The sequence below is a fragment of the Ranitomeya variabilis genome, chromosome 2, assembly GCF_051348905.1.
Source record: "Ranitomeya variabilis isolate aRanVar5 chromosome 2, aRanVar5.hap1, whole genome shotgun sequence".
Classification (NCBI taxonomy): domain Eukaryota; kingdom Metazoa; phylum Chordata; class Amphibia; order Anura; family Dendrobatidae; genus Ranitomeya; species Ranitomeya variabilis.
In genome coordinates this window covers 468,118,901-468,146,370 of record NC_135233.1, presented here as the reverse complement: position 1 = coordinate 468,146,370, position 27,470 = coordinate 468,118,901, and the positions used below count along the sequence as shown (strand labels likewise).

The 27,470-nt window shown below is 47.2% G+C and overlaps 1 protein-coding gene across 2 annotated transcripts in view; it reads right to left on the bottom strand.

Annotated features, from left to right (window-relative positions):
• Positions 1 to 7,335: 7,335 nt before the first annotated feature.
• The window catches only part of ATL3 (atlastin GTPase 3), a 58,695-nt gene continuing 38,560 nt past the window's right edge, over positions 7,336 to 27,470 (bottom strand). For both annotated transcript variants that reach the window (XM_077287664.1, XM_077287665.1), the window contains exons 12-13: positions 25,934 to 26,365; positions 7,336 to 10,733 (exon numbers count right to left, since the gene is read on the bottom strand). In XM_077287664.1, coding sequence (XP_077143779.1) covers positions 10,650 to 10,733; positions 25,934 to 26,365 — 516 coding nt within the window. In that variant the 3' untranslated portion in view covers positions 7,336 to 10,649. The remainder of the gene's footprint in view (positions 10,734 to 25,933; positions 26,366 to 27,470) is intronic.

The window sequence follows — 27,470 nt, the reverse complement described above, 5'->3', positions numbered from 1 at the left end:
TCCTGGCACCTGCTCACAGTGCCAAAACCACTGGTAAATGGTTTACTGACCATGGTATTACTGTGCTCAATTGGCCTGCCAACTCTCCTGACCTGAACCCCATAGAGAATCTGTGGGATATTGTGAAGAGAAAGTTGAGAGACGCAAGACCCAACACTCTGGATGAGCTTAAGGCCGCTATTGAAGCATCCTGGGCCTCCATAACATCTCAGCAGTGTCACAGGCTGATTGCCTCCATGCCACGCCGCATTGAAGCAGTCATTTCTGCCAAAGGATTCCCGACCAAGTATTGAGTGCATAACTGAACATTATTATTTGATGGTTTTTTTGTTTGTTATTAAAAAACACTTTTATTTGATTGGACGGGTGAAATATGCTAATTTATTGAGACAGGTTTTTTGGGTTATCAGGAGTTGTATGCCAAAATCATCAGTATTAAAACAATAAAAGACCTGACAAATTTCAGTTGGTGGATAATGAATCTATAATATATGAAAGTTTAATTGTAATCATTACATTATGGTAAATAATGAAATTTAACACTATATGCTAATTTTTTGAGAAGGACCTGTACATTAAGCAATGCAGGATCTCCTGGCGCCAGAGAGAAGGCCCAATCTTGAGGGTCGCCACGCAACAAGGAGATAACAATTTTAACTTGCTGAGCGGAATCATCAGAGGAACGAGGTCTCAGAGATAGAAATAACTTACAATTATTCTTAAAATTTAGGAACCTAGATCTATCTCCAGAAAACAACTCAGGAATGGGAAACAGCATTTAATACGCCCGAAGGCACATACACAGGGGTGAAAGCAGATTCAGCAAATGAGGCCCACTAATACTAGATAGCAGAAAATAGAAAAGGGAATCTATGCGGTCAGTAAAAAACCCTTACAAAATATCCACTCAGATTTCAAGAACCCCCACACCAACTAACGGTGTGGGGGGAGAAACTCAGTCCACCGCTTGTGACCACTAGAGGGAGCCCAAAAATAGAGTTCACAATAGGGAAGCTCTCGGCAGCAGCGCGTGCATTACCAGTGCTCCTGCCGAAAGCAGTTTTAACCCTGTGGACGCCGGGGGACGTGACAGACATCAGAATGTGAGTATGTAGTGTTTTTTTTTTTTTAACTTTTACAATGGTAACCAGGGTAAATATCGGGTTACTAAGCGCGGCCCTGCACTTAGTAACCCTATGTTTACCCTGGTTACCCGGGTGCTGCAGGGGGACTTCGGCATCGTTGAAGACAGTTTCAACGATGCCGAAGTCGTTCCCCTGATCGTTGGTCGCTGGAGAGAGCTGTCTGTGTGACAGCTCCCCAGCGACCACACAACGACTTACCAGCGATCACGGCCAGGTCGTATCGCTGGTCGTGATTGTTGGTAAGTCGTTTAGTGTAACGGTATCTTTACTATTCCCTGCTCTAAAGAAACCTGTCTGAAAAGTCACCATAAGCTCCGATTCAGGGAAAAGGTTTGTCTACATTAAACAGTACATAACCGGTTCAGCCAGTCTATAACCGGGGGTAGCCGAGACCCCAGAGAACATGAATCGGGGTTTTTTTTACCAACCCCCGAGTTGCGATCGCTGGTAATTAATCGTTTACCGGCGGTCGCAAAAAACGCGATTTGCCATTTCATTTCTCTGTACTCCAATGTGACCGCACATTGGAGGACAGAGAAATGGGGTCCCCGATCGCCCCCGATACTCACCTGTCTCCCCCGGTGCTCCTCGTGGCTCCCGATGGGCGCCGCCATCTTCTTCCGGCCAAAAAATGGCGGGCGCATGCGCAGTGCGCCCGCCGGCCGACACCCGGGAGATCTTTGGGGTCTCGGCTGCCGGGGGCAAAGACCCCAAAGAACATGATCGGGGTCTGTTTTTACCGACCCCTGTTTTGCGATCGCCGGTAATTAACTGTTTACCGGCGAACGCAAAAAAAAAAGCGATGTGTAATTATCTGTCCTCTGATGTGATCGCACATCAGAGGACAGAGAAATAGGGGGATTTGGGGACCCTATCATACTTACCGGTGTCCCTGGGTCCTCCTCTGGCCGCCAGCTTCTTCCTTCGGTAAGAAAATGGCGGGCGCATGCGCAGTGCGCCTGCCATGATCTGCCGGCCGGCAGCTAGAGGAGTTGGGGCTAAATTTAGGGTTAGGGTTGGGGCTAAATTTAGGGTTAGGGCTAAATTTAGTGTTAGGGTTGGGGCTAAATTTAGGGTTAGGGCTAAATTTAGGGTTAGGGTTGGGGTTAAATTTAGGGTTAGGGTTGGGGCTAAAGTTAGGGCTAGGGTTAGAGTTGGGGCTAAATTTAGGGTTTGGGGTAGGGTTGGGGCTTAAGTTAGGGTTGGCGTTGCGGCTAAAGTTAGGGTTAGAGTTGGGATTAGGGTTTGGATTAGGGTTGGCATTAGGGTTACGTTTGGGATTAGGGTTAGGTTTGGGATTAGGGTTAAGGTTAGGGTTGAGATTAGGGGTGTGTTGGATTTAGGGTTCTGATTAGGGTTATGGTTAGTGTTGAGCGATACCGTCCGATACTTGAAAGTATCGGTATCGGAAAGTATCGGCCGATACCGGCAAAGTATCGGATCCAATCCGATACCGATACCCGATACCAATACAAGTCAATGGGACTCAAGTATCGGACGGTATTCCTGATGGTTCCCAGGGTCTGAAGGAGAGGAAACTCTCCTTCAGGCCCTGGGAACCATATAAATGTGTAAAAGAAAGAATTAAAATAAAAAATATCGCTATACTCACCTGTCCGACGCAGCCGGGACCTCAGCGAGGGAACCGGCAGCGTTGTTTGTTTAAAATTCGCGCTTTTACTTGGTTACGTGAATAACCGGCTTGTGATTGGTCAGGGCGGCCATGTTGCCGGGACGCGGACCAATCACAGCAAGCCGTGACGAAATTACGTCACGGCTTGCTGTGATTGGTCCGCGTCCCGGCAACATGGCCGCCATTAACCAATCACAAGCCGTGACGTCACGGGAGGCTGGACTTGCGCACTTTTTAAAAAACGCGCGTGTCCAGCCTCCCGTGACGTCACGGCTTGTGATTGGTTAATGGCGTCCATGTTGCCGGGACGCGGACCAATCACAGCAAGCCGTGACGTAATTTCGTCACGGCTTACTGTGATTGGTCCGCGTCCCGGCAACATGGCGCCTTGACCAATCATAAGCCGGGACGTCACTGGAGGCTGGACACGCGCGTTTTTTAAAAAGTGCGCAAGTCCAGCCTCCCGTGACGTCACGGCTTGTGATTGGTTAATGGCGTCCATGTTGCCGGGACGCGGACCAATCACAGCAAGCCGTGACGTAATTTCGTCACGGCTTACTGTGATTGGTCCGCGTCCCGGCAACATGGCGCCTTGACCAATCATAAGCCGGGACGTCACTGGAGGCTGGACACGCGCGTTTTTTAAAAAGTGCGCAAGTCCAGCCTCCCGTGACGTCACGGCTTGTGATTGGTTAATGGCGGCCATGTTGCCGGGACGCGGACCAATCACAGCAAGCCGTGACGTAATTTCGTCACGGCTTGCTGTGATTGGTCCGTGTCCCGGCAACATGGCCACCCTGACCAATCACAAGCCGGGAATTCACGTAACCAAGTAAAAGCGCGAATTTTAAACAAACAACGCTGCCGGTTCCTTCGCTGAGGTCCAGGCTGCGTCGGACAGGTGAGTATAGCGATATTTTTTATTTTAATTCTTTCTTTTACACATTTTTACATTAATGTTGTTTCGATACCGATACCCGATATCACAAAAATATCGGATCTCGGTATCGGAAATTCCGATACAGCAAGTATCGGCCGATACCCGATACTTGCAGCATCGGAATGCTCAACACTAGTTATGGTTGTTTTAGGGTTAGGGTTGTGATTATCGTTAGGGTTGTGATTAGGATTATGGATTGGGTTGGCATTAGGGTTAGGGGTGTGTTGGGGTTAGGGTTGGAGTTAGAATTGGGGGGTTTCCACTGTTTAGGTACATCAGGGGTCTCTAAACGCCACAACCAATTTTGCGCTCAAAAAGTCAAATGGTGCTCCCTCCCTTCCGAGCTCTGCCGTGCGCCCAAACAGTGGTTTACCCCCACAAATGGGGCATCAGCGTACTCGGGATAAATTGGACAACTTTTGGGGTCCAATTTCTCCTGTTACCCTTGTGAAAATAAAAACTTGGGGGCTAAAAAATCTTTTTTGTGGAAAAAAAATAATATTTTTTATTTTCACGACTCTGCATTATAAACTCCTGTGAAGCACTTGGGCATTCAAAGTTTTCACCGCACATCTAGATAAATTCCTTGGGGGGTCTAGTTTCCAAAATGGGGTTACGTGTGGGGGGTTTCTACTGTTTAGGTACATCAGGGGCTCTGCAAACGCAACATAACGCCCGCAGACCATTCTATTAAAGTCTGCATTCCAAAACGGCACTTCTTCCCTTCCGAGCTCTGCCATGCGCCCAACCAGTGGTTAACCCCCACATATGGGGCATCAGCCTACTCAGCATAAATTGCACAATAAATTTTGGGGTCCAATTTCTCCTGTTACCCTTGTGAAATTAAAAATTTGGGGGTGAAAAGATCATTTTTGTGGAAAAAATATGATTTTTTTTATTTTCATGGCTCTACATTATAAACTCACCACACATCTAGATAAGCTCTTTGGGGTGTCTAGTTTCCAAAATGGGGTCACTTGTGGGGGGTTTCTACTGTTTAGGTACATCAGGAGCTCTGCAAATGCAACATGACGCCCGCAGACCATCCCATCAAAGTCTGCATTCCAAGCGGCGCTCCTACCCTTCCGAGCCCCGATGGGTGCCCAAACAGTCCCCCCCCCCCCACATATGGGGTATCAGCGTACTCAGGACAAACTGGTCAACAGATTTTGGGGTCCAATGTCTCCTGTTACCCTTGAGAAAACAAAAAATTGCAGGCTAAAAAATCATTTTTTATTTTCACGGCTCTACTTTATAAATTTCTGTGAAGCACTTGGGGGTTTAAAGTGCTCACCACACATCTAGATAAGTTCCTTAAGGGGTCTAGTTTCCAAAATGGGGTCACTTGTGGGGGGTTTCCACTGTTTAGGCACATCAGGGGCTCTCCAAACGCGACATGGCGTCCGATCTCAATTCCAGGCAATTCTACATTGAAAAAGTAAAACGGCACTCCTTCTCTTCCAAGCTCTGCAGTGCGCCCAAACAGTGGTTTACCCCCACATATGGGGTATTGATGTACTCAGGAGAAATTGCACAACAACTGTTGTGGTCTAATTTCTCCTGTTACCCTTGTGAAAATAAAAATTTTGGGGCAAAAAGATCATTTTTGTGTAAAAAAATGTGATTTTTTTTTTCACGGCTCTAGTTTATAAACTTCTGTGAAGCACTTGGGTGCTCAAAGTGCTCACCACACATCTAGATAAGTTCCTTAAGGGGTCTAGTTTCCAAAATGGTGTCACTTGTGGAGCGTTTCCACTGTTTAGGCACATCAGGGGCTCTCTAAACGTGACATGGCATCCGATCTCAATTCCGCATTGAAAAAGTCAAACGGCACTCCTTCTCTTCCAAGCTCTGCGGTGCGCCCAAACAGTGGTTTACCCCCACATATGGGGTATCGGCGTATTTAGGAGAAATTGCACAACAACATTTATGGTTAAATTTCTGTTTTTACACTTGTGAAAATAAAAAAAAATGGTTCTGAAGTAAAATGTTTGCAAAAAAAAGTTAAATGTTCATTTTTGCCTTCCATATTGTTTCAGTTCCAGTGAAGCATGTAAAGGGTTAATAAACTTCTTGAATGTGGTTTTGAGCACCTTGAGGGGTGCAGTTTTTAGAATGGTGTCACACTTGGTTATTTTCTATCATATAGACCCCTCAAAATGACTTCAAATGTGATGTGGTCCCTAAAAAAAATGGTGTTGTAAAAATGAGAAATTGCTGGTCAACTTTTAACCCTTATAACTCCCTGACAAAAAAATTTGTTTCCAAAATTGTGCTGATGTAAAGTAGACATGTGGGAAATGTTATTTATTAACTATTTTTGTGACATATCTCTCTGATTTAAGGGCATAAAAATACAAAGTTTGAAAATTGCAAAATTTTAAAAATTTTCACCATATTTCGTTTTTTTCATAAATAATTGCAAGTAATATCGAAGAAATTTTACCACTAACATGAAGTACAGTATGTCACGAAAAAACAACCTCAGAATCAGCAGGATCCGTTGAAGCATTCCAGAGTTATAACCTCATAAAGTGACAGTGGTCAGAATTGTAAAAATTGGCTCGGTCATTAAGTACCAAATTGGCTCTGTCACTAAGGGGTTAAAAAATTAGCTATGTTGACAATTGGCCATTAGTATCAGTGGATCAACACACGGTCAATAGGAGACCAATTGATAGACCTTTTGATAGAAGCAAGCAAAAGTCAGCAAAAACCATGAATTATTTGTTACAGGCTTTTGTTGTGTTACGCTGCATTATAGGACAGAAGCATCTGGAAAAAAGTTCGGAGTTATTTATTTATCAAGATATGATGTACAAGGGTAAGATGTACAGTGTGCTTCTCACTAAATTAGAATATCATCAAAGTTAATTAATTTCACTTCTTCAATACAAAATGTGAAACTCATACATTATATAGAGTCATTATAAACAGAGCGATGTATTTCAAGTGTTTATTTCTGTTAATGTTGATGATTATGGCTCACAGCCAATGAAAACCCAGAAGTCATTATCTCAGTAAATTGGAAACACTTAATAAACACTTGAAATGGATCACTATGTTTGTAATGACTCTATATAATTAATGAGTTTCACTTTTTGTATTGAAGAACTGAAATAAATTAACTTCTTGATGACAGTCTAATTTTGTGAGATGCACCTGTATATATATTTTATTGTGCCATGTACATTGTGCAGTATTTCTTTTCCAAGTGTAAACAATATGTCATTTGCGCTGCTGGTATTTTTAAATGTAGATACTATTAACACATGCAATGCTACACACGCAACACAAATGCACTGCATTTCTCACATATACACAGCATTACTAGTGCAGTTTTGATTTTGTACAGGCAGCCACAAAATGACAGCCCACTGAACCTGCAGCTGTAAGGGGTCTCGCCTTTTGTCGAGAAGAACCCTGGTCATTGCCCAGTTTGCCCTCTCCCAACACTTGCCCTTGGTACTTACAGTATCATGCAGTGCTATGTGATAACCCCAACTTTCTTCTATCACAGTAATATCCAGGTATCTATAAGCGAGCAGCTGTGTACATCTTTTAGAAACATTTTTGTGTCCCAAAATCTATTTGCGGAAAATATAGAGTCACATTGATCAAAGTGTTACAATTGCTTTTATTAAAAATTTAGGATAGAAAAAGAAGCAGCAGAAATAAGAAGTCTTGGTCCAGAATTTTTTTGTGCTTTGGAATTTAGCTTTTACCTTCTGGGAATCTTTAACTTTGGATGGGAGAGGGCTTGGCGAGTCTGGCAAAGTCTGTTGTAAACTAGCATTCATTATACAATATCTCTGCAAAATCACATACATATATATATATATATATACAGATATAAGCATGTATAGACATGTATCAGGCCCAAATATTACATACATAACCATGAATACCCCCATACTATATCCTTTAAGTTATAGACAAAACTTTAGATTGCACACAAATTATAGAAATGAATTTGTGAAAGCGCAAAAAATCATCTTTGTATATGTTTTATTAAACATTAGCGCTTCATTGGAAACATGTAACATAAGGCACCAATACAAGTGCTGTGCACGGTTTGCATGAAATCTAGACACTGTGGCCATATTGTAGGCTGAACCATGAATCGTATGTAGGAGTAAGATCAGGGCTAGTTTAAGACTATTTTGCAATACTACTCAGAGGAGAGTTGCTTAACTTGACATTAGTGATGAGCGAATGTGCTCAGATAAGATGTTTTCGGAACATGCTTGGGTGCTATCAGAGTCTCTTCGGCATGCTCGAAACATATGTTTGAGTCCCCGCGCGTTGTGCATGTCTGGTGGCTGTTAGACAGCCTCAACACATGCTGGGATTGCCTACCAAACAGGCAATCCATTCAAGTGTTGCAGCTGTCAAACAGCCGCGAGACATGCAACTGCGAGTACTCGAACTTATGTTTCGAGCACGCTGAAGACACTCTGTTAGCACCCGCGCATGTTCCGACAACATCTTATCCCAGCACATTCGTTCATCACTACTTGACAAGTAAATTGAAGGGAACCTGTTAGGAGATCCATGCTGCTGGAAGCTGGAAAGATTCATCCAGTGGAGTTTTCTACAAGTCCAAATTATGGACCCAATTAATTAAAAATAGTGTTTTGTACTCCAGTTTTAATCAATGGGGCTGCTGGAGTAAGTAGCTCCTAACTAGTTAAGAGATTAGGGATCAAAGTACATTTCTGGTGAAATTTTGATCAAGGTGGCCGGCTGACCATTCTGGCAAAGCTGTCCCGACACTCGCGTAAAAATGACAAAAGTTGAGCAAAAACAAAAACAATTTGAGAAAACATCCCAATGAATTGGACCCTATGTGTTCTCCAAAAAGATTTTCAGAGTGAAATGCTGCAATGAGTAATTCTCGCTGCCCACGGTTGGTGTGGGATAAATCTCCAGACAGGTTCTGCTCAAGTAAAGCTACTTTTCCTATTTTCTACTATCGGTGCGTCACTCAAGAAAAGAACAGCAATTAAGCATGCCCTTTTCTAACGAGGATAAAAGTGCCCCATTCTCGCGATCGCTGCGGGTCCCAGCGGTTGGACCGCCACCGATATCTTATAGAAGTTTGATCACACCAACACCACATGGAATAGAGTGGTTTTGAACCATGTGTTATACTTCTCAAACACATAGAAAAACTCAATGCCTGGAACCACCTTGTTCCACTTGGTAGAGCTTTTTGGATTTTTTTTTTTATTTTAAGACATTAGAAACTCATGACTTTTTCGGAGCAAAAAAACCCATAATTTGTGAAAGGTGAGCTCATGAATGGCTAATTAATGATTGAAGGGAAGATAAAGCTAACTTGGCGGGAACAAAGCTCTAAATTTACCCCATATGCCCCTGTGTTGTGTGTGCCCCCTTCTTATCAGTCAAAGAGAATTAAAGAAAAAAGACTAAAGCCCCCTCCACACTTATTAGACTAATGTTGGCCGACACTGACAGGTTCGGCCAACAAATTGTCGGGGGAAATGTTGACCGGGCATGTCTGATTTCGGACTGCCAATCACATTGTTCTTTATCGGAGATAACCCACCAGCACAGATGTTTGTTGGGGTCTTTCTCAGAGAACAAAGCAGTGCTGGACTGAATGAACCCTCCTGTGTGTGGGAGAGCCGGCCAAGATGGCCGTCGACCGAAAGATCAGCCAAATCATCGTTCAGCCAACAGCCATCTAAGGTGTATGGGGGGCTTAATACGCTCATATATAGCTAAGCATTGTATGAAGGACTACCCCATAAACTATATTGGTATGGATTGGAACAGGTTGTTTTTTTTATTTTTTTTTTATTTTAAGGAACTAAAGTAACAAACCTCCTTTCATCGGCAAGTCCCTTGGACACACAGACGTGTCTGGCAACAGCTCTACGTTACACGTACTTACATAATTTATGCACCTAATACACTTTTTATGCTCTATAACCTCTACAGACTATAAGGCACTTTACAGGATGCTAATAAAGCCCCTTTAGCAGTGCAGAAATAGCAATAATATAAACCGAGGGGGGGAAAAAAAGAGCAGCTACCCACTAAGTAACCACCTACCTAAACCCAATAAAATATGAATATATAGAATATTGTTCGTAGATATCACCCAATGATGTTAGAAATGCAAGTATTTGATGGCTTTGAGTCCAAAGAGGTTGCCTAAAATTAGAAAAACATGGCTTCTTTCTTTAAAAAACAAAAAAACACCAGCGCCACACCTGTTGATAGGTTGTGTGTGGTACTGCAGCTCAACCCAAGTCTCTTCAATATGGCAGAGCTCCAATATTAGACAATCCTTGTACAGGTGTGGTGCTGTTATTGGAAGTAAGGGAGCCATGTTTTTCTATTTCTGGGCAATCCCTTTAATATGGACAGACCAAGCTTATCAGCAACTCATCAAATCTATCTTTATTACTATAGTCAAGAGTTACAGGGTAAGGGCTTGTTTCCATTTGCGAGAAACACGTCCGTGTCTCGCATGTGGAAACCAAGCTCTGGAGCCGGCACTCCAGAGCAGAGCGTGCGGCTCCATGTGTTGCTATGCGACCGCACGCTCCGCTCCAAAGTGCCGGCGCCAGAGCTTGGTTTCCACATGCGAGACACGGACGTGTTTCTCGCAAATGGAAACAAGCCCTAACATAAAGGATATACTGGACTCTGTTTGAAAGTGCGGGGTATAAGATACAAAACACTGTGCGTCCCCAAACTTGTCATTGGATGAAATGGGAATGTGGTCCACCCATATTCAGCAGGGAATGTATGGATAAGTTTAATGGTGAAGGCCGGAAAGAGTATAGAAAAGGCACCGCGATCATATATTCTTAGGTGGCATTGCTGGAATGGCTGTGGTTCAGGATGGTGACTTGTGCTGGAGGCAGGAAAGACGTGATTTCACTCTGCCCTGCCGTCACTTTTGTTTCTTCCGCTCCGGTGGCGCACCAACTGCCGGTTCTGTAAAGCGACGAGTAGAGTTGCCCAAGTGGTTTGTAGCCTGTTGTGGTATTTAAAGCAGAGAAGGAAAACATTAATTCACATTAATTTATATCATATATAGCTTTAAAGGGAACCTGTCACCAAGTTTTTCCCATATAAAGTAGGGCCAGCACCTGTACGCCCTATGTGACAGCATTCTAGTATGCTGTATATATGTCCATAGAACTAAAAATATAGTTACTTACCGATAACGGTATTTCTCTGAGCCCATGACGGCACCACGGAGAGAGGGGATCCGCCCATCAAGGACAGGAAACCTACAGATAAAAAGGAGATTTTTGTGTACTCACCGTAAAATCTTTTTCTCCGAGTCATCATTGGGGGACACAGGACGAATGGGTGTTATGCTGCTGCCACCAGGAGGACACTAAGTTAAACACACACAAAAGATTAACTCCTCCCCTGCAGTATACACCCACAGGCTGGACAATCCAGAGCCAGTTTGGTAACAAAGCAGTAGGAGTAAACCAGTTAACAAAAAACAGAAAACATGTCATAGTCAAAACACAGACTGAAAAGAACAGTCGAGCCAACTAGGCTAACAGGGAGGGTGCTGTGTCCCCCAATGATGACTCGGAGAAAAAGATTTTACGGTGAGTACACAAAAATCTCCTTTTCTCCTACGTATCATTGGGGGACACAGGACGAATGGGACGTCCCAAAGCAGTCCCTGGGTGGGTAACCAAAAGTTATAAATGCTGTGCGTGCCTACGAGCTACAGATGAGACACAGCCGCTTGTAGGATTCGCCTACCGACGGAAGCATCTGCCGAGGCCTGAAAATGCACATGGTAGTGTTTCGTGAACGTATGAAGACTGGACCATGTAGCAGCCTTGCAGACCTGTGCTGCCGATGCCTGGTGCCGGATGGCCCAGGACGCGCCGACCGACCGGGTAGAATGAGCCTTGATCCCCGGAGGTGCGGCGTGACCCTTGACACGGTAGGACTCTTGGATGGCGGAACGAATCCACTTGGCAATGGAGGCCTTGGAAGCGGGAAGTCCCTTCCGTGGCCCTTCCGGAAGAACGAACAAGGCGTCTGACCTACGGAGAGACGCAGTCCTGGAGACGTAACGTCTGAGACCCCTCACTAAGTCCAGAGTGTGGAGCGCCCTTTCCGTGCGGTGGGAAGGAGCAGGGCACAGTGAGGGAAGGACAATCTCCTCATTAAGATGGAAGGAGGAAACGACCTTCGGAAGAAAAGTCGGACATGTCCGCAGAACCACCTTGTCCTGGTGGAACACGAGGAAAGGAGGCCGGCACGACAGAGCTGCCAGCTCAGAGACACGTCTAATAGACGTGACAGCCACGAGGAAGGCAATCTTCCAAGACAAGAACAGCAAAGACACTTCATGCAAGGGCTCAAAGGGGGGCTCCTGAAGAGCACAGAGAACTAGGTTCAGGTCCCATGGTTCCAAGGGCATCTTGTACGGCGGAACCGTATGAGAAACACCCTGGATGAAGGTCCTGACCTGCAGCCTGTTTGCAATCCTTCTCTGAAAAAGAACCGAGAGAGCAGAAATTTGGCCTTTAAGAGAGCTGAGGGAAAGACCCAAGTCCACTCCTGATTGGAGGAATTCCAAAATGTGAGGGATAGAAAAGCGGAGGGGGAAACGTCCCCGCTTCCTGCACCAGGCGAAGTATGCCTTCCAGGCGCGGTGGTAGATGCGCATAGAGGAAGGCTTGCGTGCGCGGAGCATGGTAGATATCACCGTCTGGGGCAACCCTTTCTGCCTCAGTACCCAGGACTCAACGGCCACGCCGTTAAACACAGGGCCTCTGAGTTCGGGTGGTAAATGGGCCCTTGAGACAGGAGGTCTGCGCGGCTCGGCAGCCTCCAAGGTACGTCTGAGACCAGTTGAACCATCTCGGCATACCATGTCCTGCGCGGCCAGTCCGGAGCGATGAGAATTACTGGAATCCGTTCTGCCTTGATCTTCCTGATCACCTTTGCCAGAAGAGGGATTGGGGGAAAGATGTATGGGAGTCTGAAACCCTGCCATGAGAGAACGAGAGCGTCGGCTCCGAAGGCTGAGGGGTCGTGAGACCTGGCCATGAAGACAGGAACCTGGCAATTGAAGCGAGATGCCATTAGGTCCACGTCCGGGGTCCCCCATCGAGAGCATATCTGGTGAAAGATTGCGGGATGGAGAGACCACTCTCCGGGATCGAGGCTGTGGCGACTTAGAAAGTCCGCTTCCCAGTTTTCCACGCCCGGGATGAAGACTGCTGAGAGTATGGAATAATTCGTCTCGGCCCAGCGGAGAATGAGCGTCACCTCGGCCATGGCCGCTTTGCTGCGAGTGCCCCCTTGGCGGTTGATGTAGGCTACCGCAGTGGCGTTGTCGGACTGGACTCTGACCGCACGGCCGGAGAGGAACGGCTGAAAATGATGGAGAGCCAGTCTGATTGCCCGAATCTCTAGTATGTTGATGGGCAGCTGGGACTCCTGCGGAGACCAGCGACCCTGAGTCGAGTGGCGCTGGAACACTGCACCCCAGCCGAAGAGACTGGCGTCCGTTGTGACAACCAGCCAGTGCACCGGAAGGAAGGACTTCCCCCGAGTCAGGGAGGACCTCTTGGTCCACCACCTGAGGGACTGTCGGATTGGGCGAGAGAGAAGGAGACGGCGGTCGAGCGAGGCAGGATTCCTGTCCCATACTGCCAGAATGGCGTGTTGTAAGGGACGAAGGTGGAAAACCGCAAAGGGCACTGCCTCCATTGCCGCCACCATCCTGCCGAGAACCTTCATGGAGAAGCGTAGGGAGTGAAAGCGAGGTTGAGTAAGCTTCCGGACTTCTCTCTGTAGAGTGGATACCTTTCCCGGAGGTAAAAGTACTAAACCCTGAGAGGAGTCTAGGATCATTCCCAGGTAGGATATGGTTTGGGCCGGGACTAGGGAAGATTTTTTGAAATTGATTTTCCAGCCCAGGCGCAAAAAAGTATTTATCGTGATGTCTACCGCCTCTAAGCAGGACCGGAAAGAGGAGCCTTTTATGAGAATGTCGTCCAAGTAGGGCAACACCACTATGCCTCGAGCATGCAGAATGGCCACGGCAGCTGCCATGACCTTGGTGAACACCCGAGGAGCGGTGGCCAGCCCGAAAGGTAGGGCGACGAACTGAAAATGGTGCCCCTGGACCGCGAAGCGGAGAAAACGCTGATGAGACGGTAGAATGGGGATGTGCAGGTAAGCGTCTTGAACATCTAGAGATGCAAGGAACTCGCCCTCTTCCAGAGAGGCAATTACCGAGCGGAGGGACTCCATACGGAATTGACGTACACGGACGTACTTGTTGAGAAGCTTGAGGTCCAATATTGGACGTACTGAGCCGTCCTTCTTTGGTACAATGAAAAGATTGGAATAAAAACCTTGGTACCTCTCGTTCTGGGGCACCGGAATGATGACCCCGTCTTCCCATAGCGATCTTATGGCCTGAAAATACTGACGGACCCTTGCTCTGGGAGGAGGGGACTGGAAGAAACGAGATGGGGGAAGAGAGACAAACTCTATGTTGTAGCCGAAGGACACCAGATCGCGGACCCAGCGGTCGGGAACTACCGAGAGCCACGCGTCCCGAAAGAGGAGTAGGCGGCCGCCAACTCTGTCTGTGTCCTTTGGCGTTTGCCAAAAGTCATTGAGGTGGAGACCTGTTAGGTCTGGGTCCTCGGGATCCCTGTTGTCTGGGTCTGCCTCTCCAAGAGGGAGAAGGTTTGTAAGACGGCTGGGAGGCCCTGTCCCTGCGCTGACCTCTCCCGACGCCGGGAGGCGCGGAGGAAGGATTGGACCAATTGGAGCCGAAACGGAAATATCGGCCTCGGCCCTGTTGGTTGCGAAAGGGACGAAAGGTTCGTTGCTGGGGAAGGAATTTGCTCTTTCCCCCTGTGGAGTCTGCGATTATTTTATCTAGTTTGTCCCCAAAAAGGCGTTCGCCCTGGTATGGAAGGGACGTGAGAGATTTTTTGGAACCTGAGTCCGCTTTCCAGTCCCTGAGCCAAAGGGATCTGCGGATGGTGACAGCATTGGCCGCTGCCTGTGAGGCACAGTTGGCCGCGTCTAAGGAAGCGGAAACTACAAAGTCCCCCGCTCTGGCAATCTGGGTGGCCAGGTGTGAAACCTCGGGGGGTAGGTCGGCGTGAAGTGCTGTAGAGGCTAAAGACTCAGCCCAATGGGTCATGGCTTTTGCAACCCATGTGGCGGCAAACGAGGGGAAGAGAGAAGCCGAAGAAGCTTCAAAAGCCGAGCGAGCCATCTGTTCGATTTGTCTATCAGAGGGATGCTTAATGGACGCGCCCTCGGAGGAGGATAGAACCGCCTTAGTGGCTAGCCGCGACACTGGCGGGTCCACGGAGGGTGACTGAGACCACTCCTTAGCAAGGTCCTGAGCAAACGGATACTTCAATTGCATAGCCTTTTGCCCTGAGAAGCGTTTATCCGGACGGACTCTATGGAGATCGACAATGTCCTTGAATTGAGGATGCATAGGAAAAAATCTATGAGCCATAGTAGTTCGCCCGAATGACACGGGATGAACCGCCTTGGACGGGGTTTCCTCCTCTAACTGTAGCGTCTGACTTACAGAGTCTATGAGAGAATCTAGGGTCTCTTGGTCGTGACGATACTCTGGGGAACAGGACACGCTGGATGCGTCGTCCAGAAAGGATTCCCTGCTATGAGCTGGAGATGAGTGACGAGAGACTTCGCTCTCTGAGCCGGAGGGCTGATCACGGACCGGAGATATTACCCTGGACCTCTTTCTAGATGAGTGAGGGCTTCTGGAAACGGTACGACCTCTAGGCCGAGAGGGGTTCTTAGGTCGCATTGCATCATCCGTGGAAGTGCCCTGGGTAAAGGACGGCTCACGGAGGGACTGTATCGTCCTTTCCAAGGATGCCACAGAACGAGCAAGGGAGGACGCCCATGCGGGGGTACTAGGCTCAGTACATTCCGGGTCAGAGGCCGGAGTATCCTGTGCTGCAGACATTTCGCAGGCGGAGCACAGCGGGGTAGTGTGACCTCGGGGTAGAGATACCTTGCAGGAGGTGCACACAGCAAAAATAACAGAGTGGGTCTTTCCAGTCCGTTTTTGCTTAGACTGTGACATCTTTTCCCTTAAGTGAGTGTACTGGTAGGGGAAGAGACAATCGTAGTGAGTGCGTCTCACCAAGTTCAGCGATGCTTGGCAGGGAGATCCTGAGGTCCTGTGCGCTGTGGTGCTGCAGAGCCGCCAGCGCACTTCCTGGTCCAAGATGGCCGCCGAGATGTGGAAAGGGCGCTTCTCGGGAACGAGAAGCGCCCAGAGAGAGAGAGAGAGGGGGCGTGTCGTGGGCGGGCGGTGGATTCCCTGCAATGCGCGTCAGAACGCTGCCGTTGTAGCGCCGCCCTCCTTGTATGAAGGAGGGAGAATGATCGCCCGCGTTAGAGTCCGGCCCAGGGCCGGTAAACCGCCCATTATAAGGCTGCCCCGCGGCTGCAGCGCCGCAATAGAAAGGGGATAAGGGATCCCTGAACAGGCATCCTCTGACAGCTCGTCGGCCCCCGCACTTACCTTGTGCGATAGGGCCGATGCTCCATCCACCTTCACCTTAGTAGGGAGAGGGTGGAGAGCTTCTGCCGCCGTGCAACATCCGCTATCTTCAGTGGTGGTGCAGTGGGCGGCTGCACGGACGCCATATCATTAGTCCGGCTGTGCCCTGGCTCCAGGAGACTTAGGTGGATGATTAGTCCCCGTGGTCGCCTGAAAAGGAGGGAGGGAGATCGGAACGCTGAGGAACCGTCGCCACACTGGAAAGTGAGCCAGGGCTGGCATCCATCGTCGCGGGAAAGGATACAGGAGGAACGCTCCGTGTACTTGCCCGTTGTTGGTTCGGGAGAGATCAGAGCTGAAAATTTGCCTGTCGCTCCCTTCCGTTAAAAATAAAAAAAAAAAAATTGGTGGGGTCCTGAGGACCCAAGTGCCTCCTGAGACACTAAGTAAGAACTGGCTCTGGATTGTCCAGCCTGTGGGTGTATACTGCAGGGGAGGAGTTAATCTTTTGTGTGTGTTTAACTTAGTGTCCTCCTGGTGGCAGCAGCATAACACCCATTCGTCCTGTGTCCCCCAATGATACGTAGGAGAAAAGGCGGTACCTCTCTCCCGCATCAGTTGTTTACAGAGCATGATGGGAGCTTAGGTTAATAACAAAATATAATTTCAACATTACTCGAAGTCTTAACCGAGATACCGCGTGGCTATTTACTTAGGTATTAGCATAGGGACATTTTATTAGTGTGCACACCCATACGTGAAGGGAGGGAATGTACGGGTGCAGTCGTGGGCTCAGAGAAATACCGTTATCGGTAAGTAACTATATTTTTCTCTGTCCCCCATGACGGCACCACGGAGAGAATTGCAGAGACTGTACATTAGGGAGGGACCACCGCTTCCAACACCCTTTTCCAAAAGGTGAGGTCCGAGGAACAGATAAGGTCCAATCTATAGTGCTTATAGAATGTAGAGGGTGAAGACTAGGTAGCAGCTCTACAAATCTGATCAATAGAAGCACCGGCCCTTTCAGCCCAGGATGTTGCTATTGCTCTCGTTGAGTGTGCTATGATTTCTCCAGGAACTGGTACACCACCTGATGAGTACGACAGGCTGATGGCGTCTCTGATCCATCTTGCTAGGGTGCTTTTGGAGGCTTTTTACCCCTTCCGGGGACCCTGGAAACAGACAAAAAGAGATCCATCCTCCCTACACTCCCTAGTGGCTTCTAGTTAGTGGATCAAGCATCTCCTAATATCCAATGTGTGTAAGGACTCTTCCTCCTTGTTTTTGGGGTTAGGACAAAGGGAGGGAAGAGCTATCTCCTGTGCTCTGTGGAACCGAGAAGCTACTGACGAAGGCAACGTGCCAAAACGCGCGTCGGGTGCCATTCTAGGAGACCGGGCATACATTACAATACTCTAAGTTCTATACTATTTTACTTTATTCTCTTTATTTGGAGGTTGGAATATTAATATTCAATCTTACAGTTACTTTGTGGTCCTGGTCATAGAACCATATCTGCGGATACACTGACCCCTGATGGTTGTTTGATTTAATACACTATTTTCACTTTTGTTAGAATGAATTGTTTTATTATGGCTTTATATATAAATTGTTGTCAATAGTTGCACATGCACTTTACAATTTTGAAATTAGCTTTTTTGCACATTTTCTGATCACGTTTTGATATGTGTTAACACTTACATGCTTTAGAAGCATCATATTAATATATAGTTATTAACCACATATAAATCTCAGTGTATCCCATAAGTTTATATTTCCAGTTTATTAACTGGAGTTGGTTGTGCCTCTGTAATAATATACAGTAATTGTTTTAAATTTTTTTTACATGTGTATATATTTCTTTGCATTCATTGCTCTTTAATACAAATTTATATGATATTAATATCACAACATATTTTGGACTTTCTGGTCGTTTTTTTTGTTCTTGGGGTTATCACCTGATGAGTACGACAGGCTAATGGCGTCTCTGATCCATCTTGCTAGGGTGCTTTTGTGGCTTTTTTCCCCTTCCGGGGACCCTGGAAACAGACAAAAACAGATCCATCCTCCCTACACTCCCTAATGGCTTCAATGTAGTGGGTCAAGCATCTCCTAACATCCAATGTGTGTAAGGACTCTTCCTCCTTGTTTTGGAAAAAAGGAGGGAAGAAATATCCCCTGTGCTCTGTGGAACTGAGAAGCCACTTTTGGGAGGTAGGCCGGATCAGTTTTGAGAACAACCCTATCATCCAGTAATTGAGTGAAAGGAGGGTTGGCTGACCAGGCTTGTATGTCACTAACCCTACGCGCAGAGGTTAGGGCGACCAATAAGGATGTTTTAAGAGATAGGATTCTCAATGAGACATCTGCCAAGGGTTCAAAGGGTGGTTTAGTCAGGGCCGTAAGGACTACATTTAAATCCCACTGAGGGGTACTCCGTGAGGGTAGAGGTCTTGACCTTCCTCCTGCTCTAATGAACCTGGAAACCCAACGATTCCCCGCCAGATCGCAATTGAATAGTGCCCCCAAAGCTGCTATATGGACTTGTGGCCAGACCTTTTGCAGGAACTCTAAGTATGGCTTTTAGAGGAACTTTTCCATCTAGCTTGGTGCCTGAGGACGACAGGATTTTTTTCCATATTTTCCCGTACTGTTTAGTCGTAATTGGTTTCCTACTTTGCAGCAGGGTAGATACTAGCCCCGGTGAAAACCCTCTATTTTCTAACAGCTCCCTTTCAAATTCCAGGCAGTCAAGTATAAACTTGCAACCTGCAGATGTTGTACTGGTCCCTGGGAGAGGAGATTTGGAAGGTCCGGGAATACCCAGGGGTCGGAGATAGACATCCTTCTCATGCAGGAAAACCAAACCCTCTTCGGCCAGAATGGAGCTATCAAGACTACATGAGCTCTGTCTTCCCGTATTTTCCTCAGAACCGCTGGTATTAGGGTGATTGAGGGAAAGGCATATGCTAGCTGGTGGTACCAAGGAATCAGGAATGGATCTAATGATACGGGGTTCCCTAATGGTGTTAATGGAGCAAAAGGTGTCTACCTTCTTGTTCAGATTGTTCGCAAAGAGGTCTATGTCCGGTATTCCCCACCTTTCTGAGATTTGGTTGAACACTGCCTAGTTCAATTTCCATTCCCCCGTTTTAGACGGGATCGACTCAGAAAGTCTGCTCTGTAATTGTCCACCCCCTTTATGTGAAGGCCTGACAATGACTGCAGGTTGTTCTCGGCTATCTGGAAGATTGATTTGGTTACTTCCATCAGAGACTGGGAACGGGTACCCCCTTGGTGATTTAGCTACGCTACCACTACTCTGTTGTCCGACATAATTCTGACATGATGAGAGTGAAGGGGATCTAGGAACTCTAAGAACGCAAACTTGACTGCAAGTAGTTCTTTCATGTTGGAAGATACCCCTTTCAGGTTGCCTGACCAGACCCCCCTGAGCTATGACATCGTTCAGATGGGCCCCCCACCCACTGGGGCTTGCATCTGTAGTCACTACTTTTGAGACCGGGGTCACCCAAGGGACACCTCGGGAAAGATTGTTCCGCAAAATCCACCAATCTAGCGAGAGAATTGTATTTGGAGATAAACTGAACCGACTTTCTAAATTTCCTTCTAGGGAAACTTCTTCTGACAAAATTTGCTATTGAAGATCTCTCGAATGAAGTTGAGCCCATTGGACTGCAGGAATGCATGCCGTCATGGACCCCAGGAGGGACATAGCTTGACGTAGGGATATGGAGGTGAGATCCCTCATTCTGGATACTAGTCCCACCATCCTTTACATTTTTTCTGAGGGAAGACGGCATTCCTGCCTGACAGAGTCCAATGTGATGCCCAGAAAATCCTGAACATGGCACGATACTAATTTGGACTTCGTTAAGTTCACCAGCCAGCCTAGGTTTTCTAAGAAGTGCATGATCTTTTCTAATTGACTTTCGCAATGCTGAGGAGAGAGTTGCCGATTACTAGAAAATCGTCGAGATATGGCACGATCAGGGTGTCTTGCTCAGGTGAGCCATTACCTCTGCTACCAGCTTGGTGAAAACTCGGGGTACTATGGATAGTCCGAAGGGGAGGGCTGTGAATTGGAAATGACTTATCACCCCCCCTGATGTGGACTGCTATCCTGAGGAATTTCTGATGGTCTTTGTGGATAGGGACATGGTAATATGCGTCCTTCAAGTCCAGGACTGCCATAAAACAAAGTGGAAACAACATTTTTATTGATGTTTTTATTGTTTCCATCTTGAATGGCTGCACATTTAGATATTTGTTTAGACTTCAAATTTTATTATTGTCCTGTGGGACCCGTCCGGTTTTCTCCTCCGGAACAAGGGGGAGTAATATCCTTTTCCTCTTTCCTGGGGGGGAACCTCCAGGAGAACCCCTTTGTCTACTAGTCCCATAATCTCTTGTTCTAACGCCAGTTGTTCCTCCACTGACTATCTGGGAGATGTTGTCATGAAGAAGGGATGAGGAAGTTTCTGGAATTTTAGTTTTAGTCCCGAATTTATTACCGTATATACTCGAGTATAAGCCGACCCCCCTAATTTTGCCACAAAAAACTGGGAAAACTGAATGACTCGAGTATAAGCCTAGGGTGGAAAACGCAGCAGCTACCGGTAAATGTCAAAAGTAATAATAGATACCAATAAAAGTAAAATTAATTGAGACATCAGTAGGTTAAGTGTCTTTGAATATCCATATTGAATCAGGAGCCCCATATAATGCTCCATACTGTTCATTATGGCCCCATAAGATGTTCCATATTAAAATATGCCCCATATAATCCTGCATAAAGGTTAATAAAGGCCCCATAAGATGCTCCATAGACACATTTGCCCAATATAATGCTGCACAAATGCTAATTATGGCCCCATAAGATGCTCTATAAAGATATTTGCCCCTTATAGTGCTGCACAAACGTTATGGCCCTATAAGATGCTCCATACAGACACTTGCCCCATATGCCGTAGTGCCCTACAAACGTTAATTATGGCCCCATACAGACACTTGCCCCATATAGTGCTGCACAAACATTATGCCCCTATATAGTGCTGCAGAAACGTTATGGCCCCATATAGTGCTGCAGAAACGTTATGGCCCCATATAGTGCTGCAGAAACGTTATGGCCCCATATAGTGCTGCAGGAATGTTATGGCCCCATATAGTGCTGCAGGAATGTTATGGCCCCATATAGTGCTCCAGGAACGTTATGGCCCCATATAGTGCTGCAGGAATGTTATGGCCCCATATAGTGCTACAGGAACGTTATGGCCCCATAGATGCTCCATACAGACACTTGCCCCATTTGCTGCGATAAAAAAAATAAATCACATACTCACCTCTCCGTCGCTCAGGCCCCCGGCACTTTCAATAGTCAACCTGCTCCTCGTTCCGGCGCCGATCTGTCTCCAGCACTGACGTTCAGCAGAGGGCACGCACTGACCTCAGCGTCACTGCTGGAGACAGATCGGCACCCGGAACGAGGAGCAGGTGACTATCGCGCAGCGCTGCGCTCCCCTCCCCGTATACTCACCTGGTCCTGCCGCTGTGTAGATCCTGCTTCCCCGACGCCGCAGCGCTTCATCCTGTACTCAGCGGTCACATGGTACCGCTGATTACAGTAATGAATATGCGGCTCCACCCCTATGGGAGGTGGAGCCGAATATTCATTTACTGTAATGAGCGGGACCATGTGACCGCTGAGTACAGGAAGAAGCTGAAGCTGCTGCTGCCGGCGCCGGGGAAGCAGGGACCGCGCCTGGACTAGGTGAGTATTTTTAGACAGCCCCCGCTCCCCCTCCCCTGCCGACCCCCGGTATGACTCGAGTATAAGCCGAGAGGGGCAATTTCAGCCCAAAAAAGTGGGCTGAAAATCTCGGCTTATACTCGAGTATATACGGTATGTCCAATATCCATGGACTGTTGGTAATTTTCTCCCAGGCTGAGAGAAAGAGGGACAGCCTTCAATGAAAAAATTCATTGGGTGGCCTTTTTGTTGTCAGTGGGGCTCTTATTGAGCATGAACCTCTTGTTTTTGTTTTTCTTGTCTTCCCATCTATCTTGATTTTTCCCAGGCTTCCTACGGATGAACCTCTTGCTCCGAAAGGGCCTCCTGTAGGAAGGATAAGTGAGGATAGGGAATGACTTCTTTTTATCCCCCGCTTTATCCAAGATGTCATCTAAAGTGGGGCCAAATAAGAATTCACCTTCGCAGGGGATGGTACATAGCTTCGATTTTGTTTGAAGGTCCCCTGGCCAACACTTAAGCCAAAGGGCCCGCCTGGCCGCGTTAGGAAAAAACGCTTATCTAGAAGCTAGTCTTATTGAGTCAGCAGAACCATCTGCCAGGAAAGCCGCTGCCCCCTGCATTACTGGCAAGGTGTTCAGAATAGTGTCCCGAGACGACCTGTTTTTAAGCTGAGTTTCCAATTGATCTAGCCAGACCATTAGGGAACGGGATGTGCAGGCGGCGGCCACCGCCGGTTTTAGCCCTCCCCCAGCTGCTTCCCATGAGATTTTTAGGAACGCGTCCGCTTTCTTGTCCATGGGATCCTTCAGGACTCCCATGTCCTCAAACGGAAGGGCATATTGTTTAGATGCCTTTGCGATGGCAACGTCCAATTTGGGAGCTTTTTCCCAAAAGGAGCATGATTGGTCATCAAAAGGGTATTTTCTCTTTGGTGTAAGCCGGGCCTTTCTTATGGGCTTTTTCCACTCTTTTTTAATCAAGGCCTGGATTTTTTCATTAAGTGGAAAGGCCCTCATTTTTTTTTGTTCGAGACCCCCGAACATAATGTCCTGTACTGATTTTTTTGGGTGAGGGTCAGTTAGCTTCGTTAAAGCAGTTAGGAACACCATGGGGCTATCAGTCTCTTCTAGAGGAAAACAGCTACACGACCCCCAGTGGAAGATGATGTTGAGGAAGAGTTGGAGGTGTCTGAGTCCCCATCTTCGCTACCCGTGTCACTGGTCTCAGGTGTAGGGGATCTGTGCCTGGTCTTTTTTCCGCTTTTTCCCCTCCTGTAGGGATCTAAAGGTGTCTTCCACCTGGTTTTTTTTATCAAGGTATTGAGGTCTGCTGCAAACCTGGGAAGCACTTCACATACTGTCTGCTGTACACATGAGCTGCAAAGTCTTTTTTCCCAAGCAGAGGGAAGATCCTCTCTACAAAGGGTGCATATTTTGTGCTTAGTTTTCCCTGAGCTTTTCTTCCCCTAAGAAAAATAAAAGAAACAAATATAGAGCCTCATTAACCGCTAGCTTTCACGAAGATCACTCACCACCCGATGGACCCATTAGTACCGGTTGGGGATGATCTGTATCTGCAGTCGGATTATCCCTTGTGCCGGACGCTGCGCTGGAGCCTTTACTGTGTTGCGATCCAGAGCGTCCTTTGCCGGTAACCTCCTTGTGATGGGAGGCTTGTCCTTTTTGTGGCTGTCGTTTCTGCTGCTGCTGCGACGGCTGCAGTGGTTAGGATCTGGATAGGGGTGATCCCTGTGGGTCCAGGTCACTCATGATGCTGGGGGAATGCTGGTCGAGCTCCATCAGAAGCATTCGACCTGAGGGTTGCCCCCTTTAAGTAGAAGACTGGATTTCCCAGTCCTGCCTTGCGCCCGCACGATATTAGTGCCCGCGCATGTGCAGTGACTGGATACCCAGTCATGCATTGCGCCAAATCGCATCCAGCTCTCGCGCATGCGCAGAGCTGCCGAGAACGCCATCACAGTGGAACCGCCCCCAAAATGGCACCCCGCATCACCGCGTGTGTGAACCCCCGGGAGCCCCAGCCATGCAGGCTTACGCTTGGGGAGGCAGCCTATATACTGCCTCCTTCCCCCAGAGGGACCCCCGTGCCAGGATGCTGCTGCTGTGGAGTTACCTTACCCAGAGAGGCGGCTGCGATGCCTCCTTACCGCCTCTCCTCGCACACCCTAGAGGCCTACTAGCCCCAGCGATGGCGCCTCGGGTCACCACACCAGCCGAGGCATAGGGTCCCCCGCTGCCTGGATCGGACTGATTAGACTCGGAACTCCCAGGACGAACGAAGTAGGCTTCTGGGTCTCCCATCAAGGACAGGAAACCAAACTGATGAGGGAGAGAGGTACCGCCTTTTTATCTGTAAGTTTCCTGTCCTTGGGCGGATCCCCTCTCTTCGTGGTGCCGTCATGGGGGACAGAGAAAATAGCTTTTGTTATACTCTGCCATGTGGTGGTCCAGTCCGATGGGCGTTGCTGTTCTAGATCCGGTGCCTTCTCTCTTCTTGCTTCGTGCAGATGACGCATCCTACGTCATCCACGCAGCGTCCTCCATCGCGCTCCTGTTCAGGCGCACTTCTCTCTGTCCTGCCGGGTGCAGAGCAAAATATAGCAGTGCGCATGCGTCGGCGCTCTCCCCACACATGCGCATTACAATACTTTGCGCTGCCCTTGGAAAAGCAAAGAAGTGCACTTGCGAATGAGCGCGATGCCGAGGACGCTGCGTGGATGACGTAGGACGCGTCATCCACACAAAGCAAGAAGAGAGGAGGCGCAGGATCCAGAACGCCGATGCCCATTGGACCAGACTGTCCCGTAGGCGAGTATAATAAAAGTTATTTTGTTTGGACCTATATACAGCATTCTAGTATGCTGTTACAGAGGGCGAACAGGTGCTAGCCACACATTATATGGGAAAAATCTGGTGAAAGGTTCCCTTTAGAGGTAATATTTAAACATATATGGTCTATATGAGGACACTTGCTAAAATACACTTGACACCATGCAATATGCAAGGCCTGCACATCCTGGATTGCAAGATTATTATTTTTTCATGATAGGCTGAAGTGGATGTCATGAGCAGCCAAGTTCAATGATTGGCTGCAGCGGTGATGTGAGATGTTGACGTGATGTCACCACTGCAGCCAAATCACAAAAAATGGAGCAGCTGGTGCTGGACCAGGGGAAGGTGAGTACTATCTGGCATTGCTATTTTACATTACTGGAAATGTTTGGAGACCACTTTTCTAAAATGAAAAGTAACTGCTCGTCTACTCATTAGTGTTAAATGTTGATGTTGGCTCCTAGATATAGTGCGCGGTGATGTGGCCATGTATTATAGTGGCTTTCAAATAAATCATAGGTAGAAAGGAGAGAATTGATTATTGCTAATGGTCATAAGTTTTTTTTGGAACCCTTACGTGTGACCCTATCCTCCGCAGAATAAAATATAAAGTACAGTAGCAATAAAAGGAGCTGAGGCATGATGGACTGTGTCAAGTCTAGTGATGGGCAAACGTGCTTGGATAACATCTTATCCGAGCATGCTCGGGTGTTCTCCGAGTATCTTGGGCGTGCTCGTATATTCTGTCCGAGTCCCTGCAGCTGCATGATTTGCAGCTGTTAGACAGCCTCAACACATGCCTGTTTGTTAGGGAATGCCCACATGTGTTCAAGCTGTCTAACAGCCACCAATCGTGCAGCCGCAGGGACTCGGACATAATATACAAGCACGCCCAAGATAGTCGGATAACACTCGAGCATGCTCAGATAAGAGGTTATCCTAGCTTGTTCGCCCACCACCAGTCACGACAGAAATGTCCTAATCCCATTGTGGTCATAGGCTTTCGAAGCTGAGACTGTAGAGTTGCAATGAAGTAACCTTACCTGATCTAGAACATAATCTGCACTGGAGTCTATGACTTTCCCAAGGTCTCTGTACTGTCCTGAATACTTGATGTAGCCCCAAGTCAGGAGTGCAATGAGAATCAATCCCATTGCACAGTTTAACAACTGGGCTATCACTCCTAACCCCACAAAGCCGGTGATACCAGAGGCCATGTATAATGCTGCCACCAAGGCCAGTAGCACCGCCGGGGTCCGAAAAGCGGTGAAGATGTTCTTGCTTTCGTTGTGCTTGCAGAAAGCAGTGTACATGTCCTCGAGGTTCTTCTCCAGCTCTTCCCTGTACTGTCGGCTAAATTCCACTCCTCCCATTTTCTTTGCACGGTCAAAAGAAGACAGTGCCTCGTCTTTGCAAACAGCGTCTCGATCCCGCAGGACATCGGGAGACACATATGGCTTCTCTCCTCCACAAATCTGATAAAAGGGAACAAGGATTATGATGAGATATAATCTAGGAGAGCTACAAGCTTAGGTGATGTTCATATGTTGTGTTTTTGGAGCATTTTTTTATGCACTAAAAACCAGAGTGTTGGCAGAAAAAAAATGCACATTTTTGTTATGTTTTTACGTGCTTTTTATAAAGTTATTATTACTCATTGATTTGTATGGGTGAAAAGCACTGCAAAAACACTAACAGAACTGATGTACTGAGACAATGCAGCATAACTCAAAATTTCAAAAGTCTCATTGATTATGCTGGTACTGTAAAATGCTGCGTATTGAATTAACCAAACGTGCTATGTAAAAAGTGCAGCAAAAACACCCCGTGTGAACATACCCTTATGCGGTCATCTGTTACGGTTTAGAATTCGGACAAACCCTTTTCATTTGTTCTATCTGAGCAAATAAACATAAAAAGTTATTCCCATCTTTACTAGTTATTACCCATCTTTGGGAAAAGTGATAACTTGCTTATTGGTGGGGGTCCGACCACTACAAAGCACTGCTCTATTCATTCTCTATGGGACTGTCAGAGAGTGAGTGGGGTTTGACTTTTTACCACAGTCCCATAGAGAATGAAAAGAGCAGTGATGCCACATCTAGCCCCTGGCTTCATTCAGTATGACCCCCGTTCTCAAAACAGTTAGGATCTCAGAGGTAAAACCCCAGAGATCAGCAAGTTATCAGCTAGATTGTATGTATAAGTGATAACTTTTGAAGAAGGGAAAAACTTTTCAATGAGCTGCTGCAAAGTGTGTTTTTTGCTATTTTTTTTATTAATCTGACCAGCTATGGAATGGTGACCAATATTGAGGAAAGTGATTCACAGGACCCTGGACAAGCAGTCATATTGGTAGTCTATGGCCGCCGGACCAGAACACTGTAAACCCCTGCAACATCACCACTGCCTTATCATATTAGCAGGCCCCTGCGGCATTATTACATGGAGGTGCAGGACTAATCAGAAGAAGGATGTCACAGGCAGGACGTTCACAGCACTCTGATCTGGCAAATCCTCAACTTTAGTGACCCACACGCTAGAGCTAAAGTCAGTAACTAATTGCAGCAAGTGCGTAGA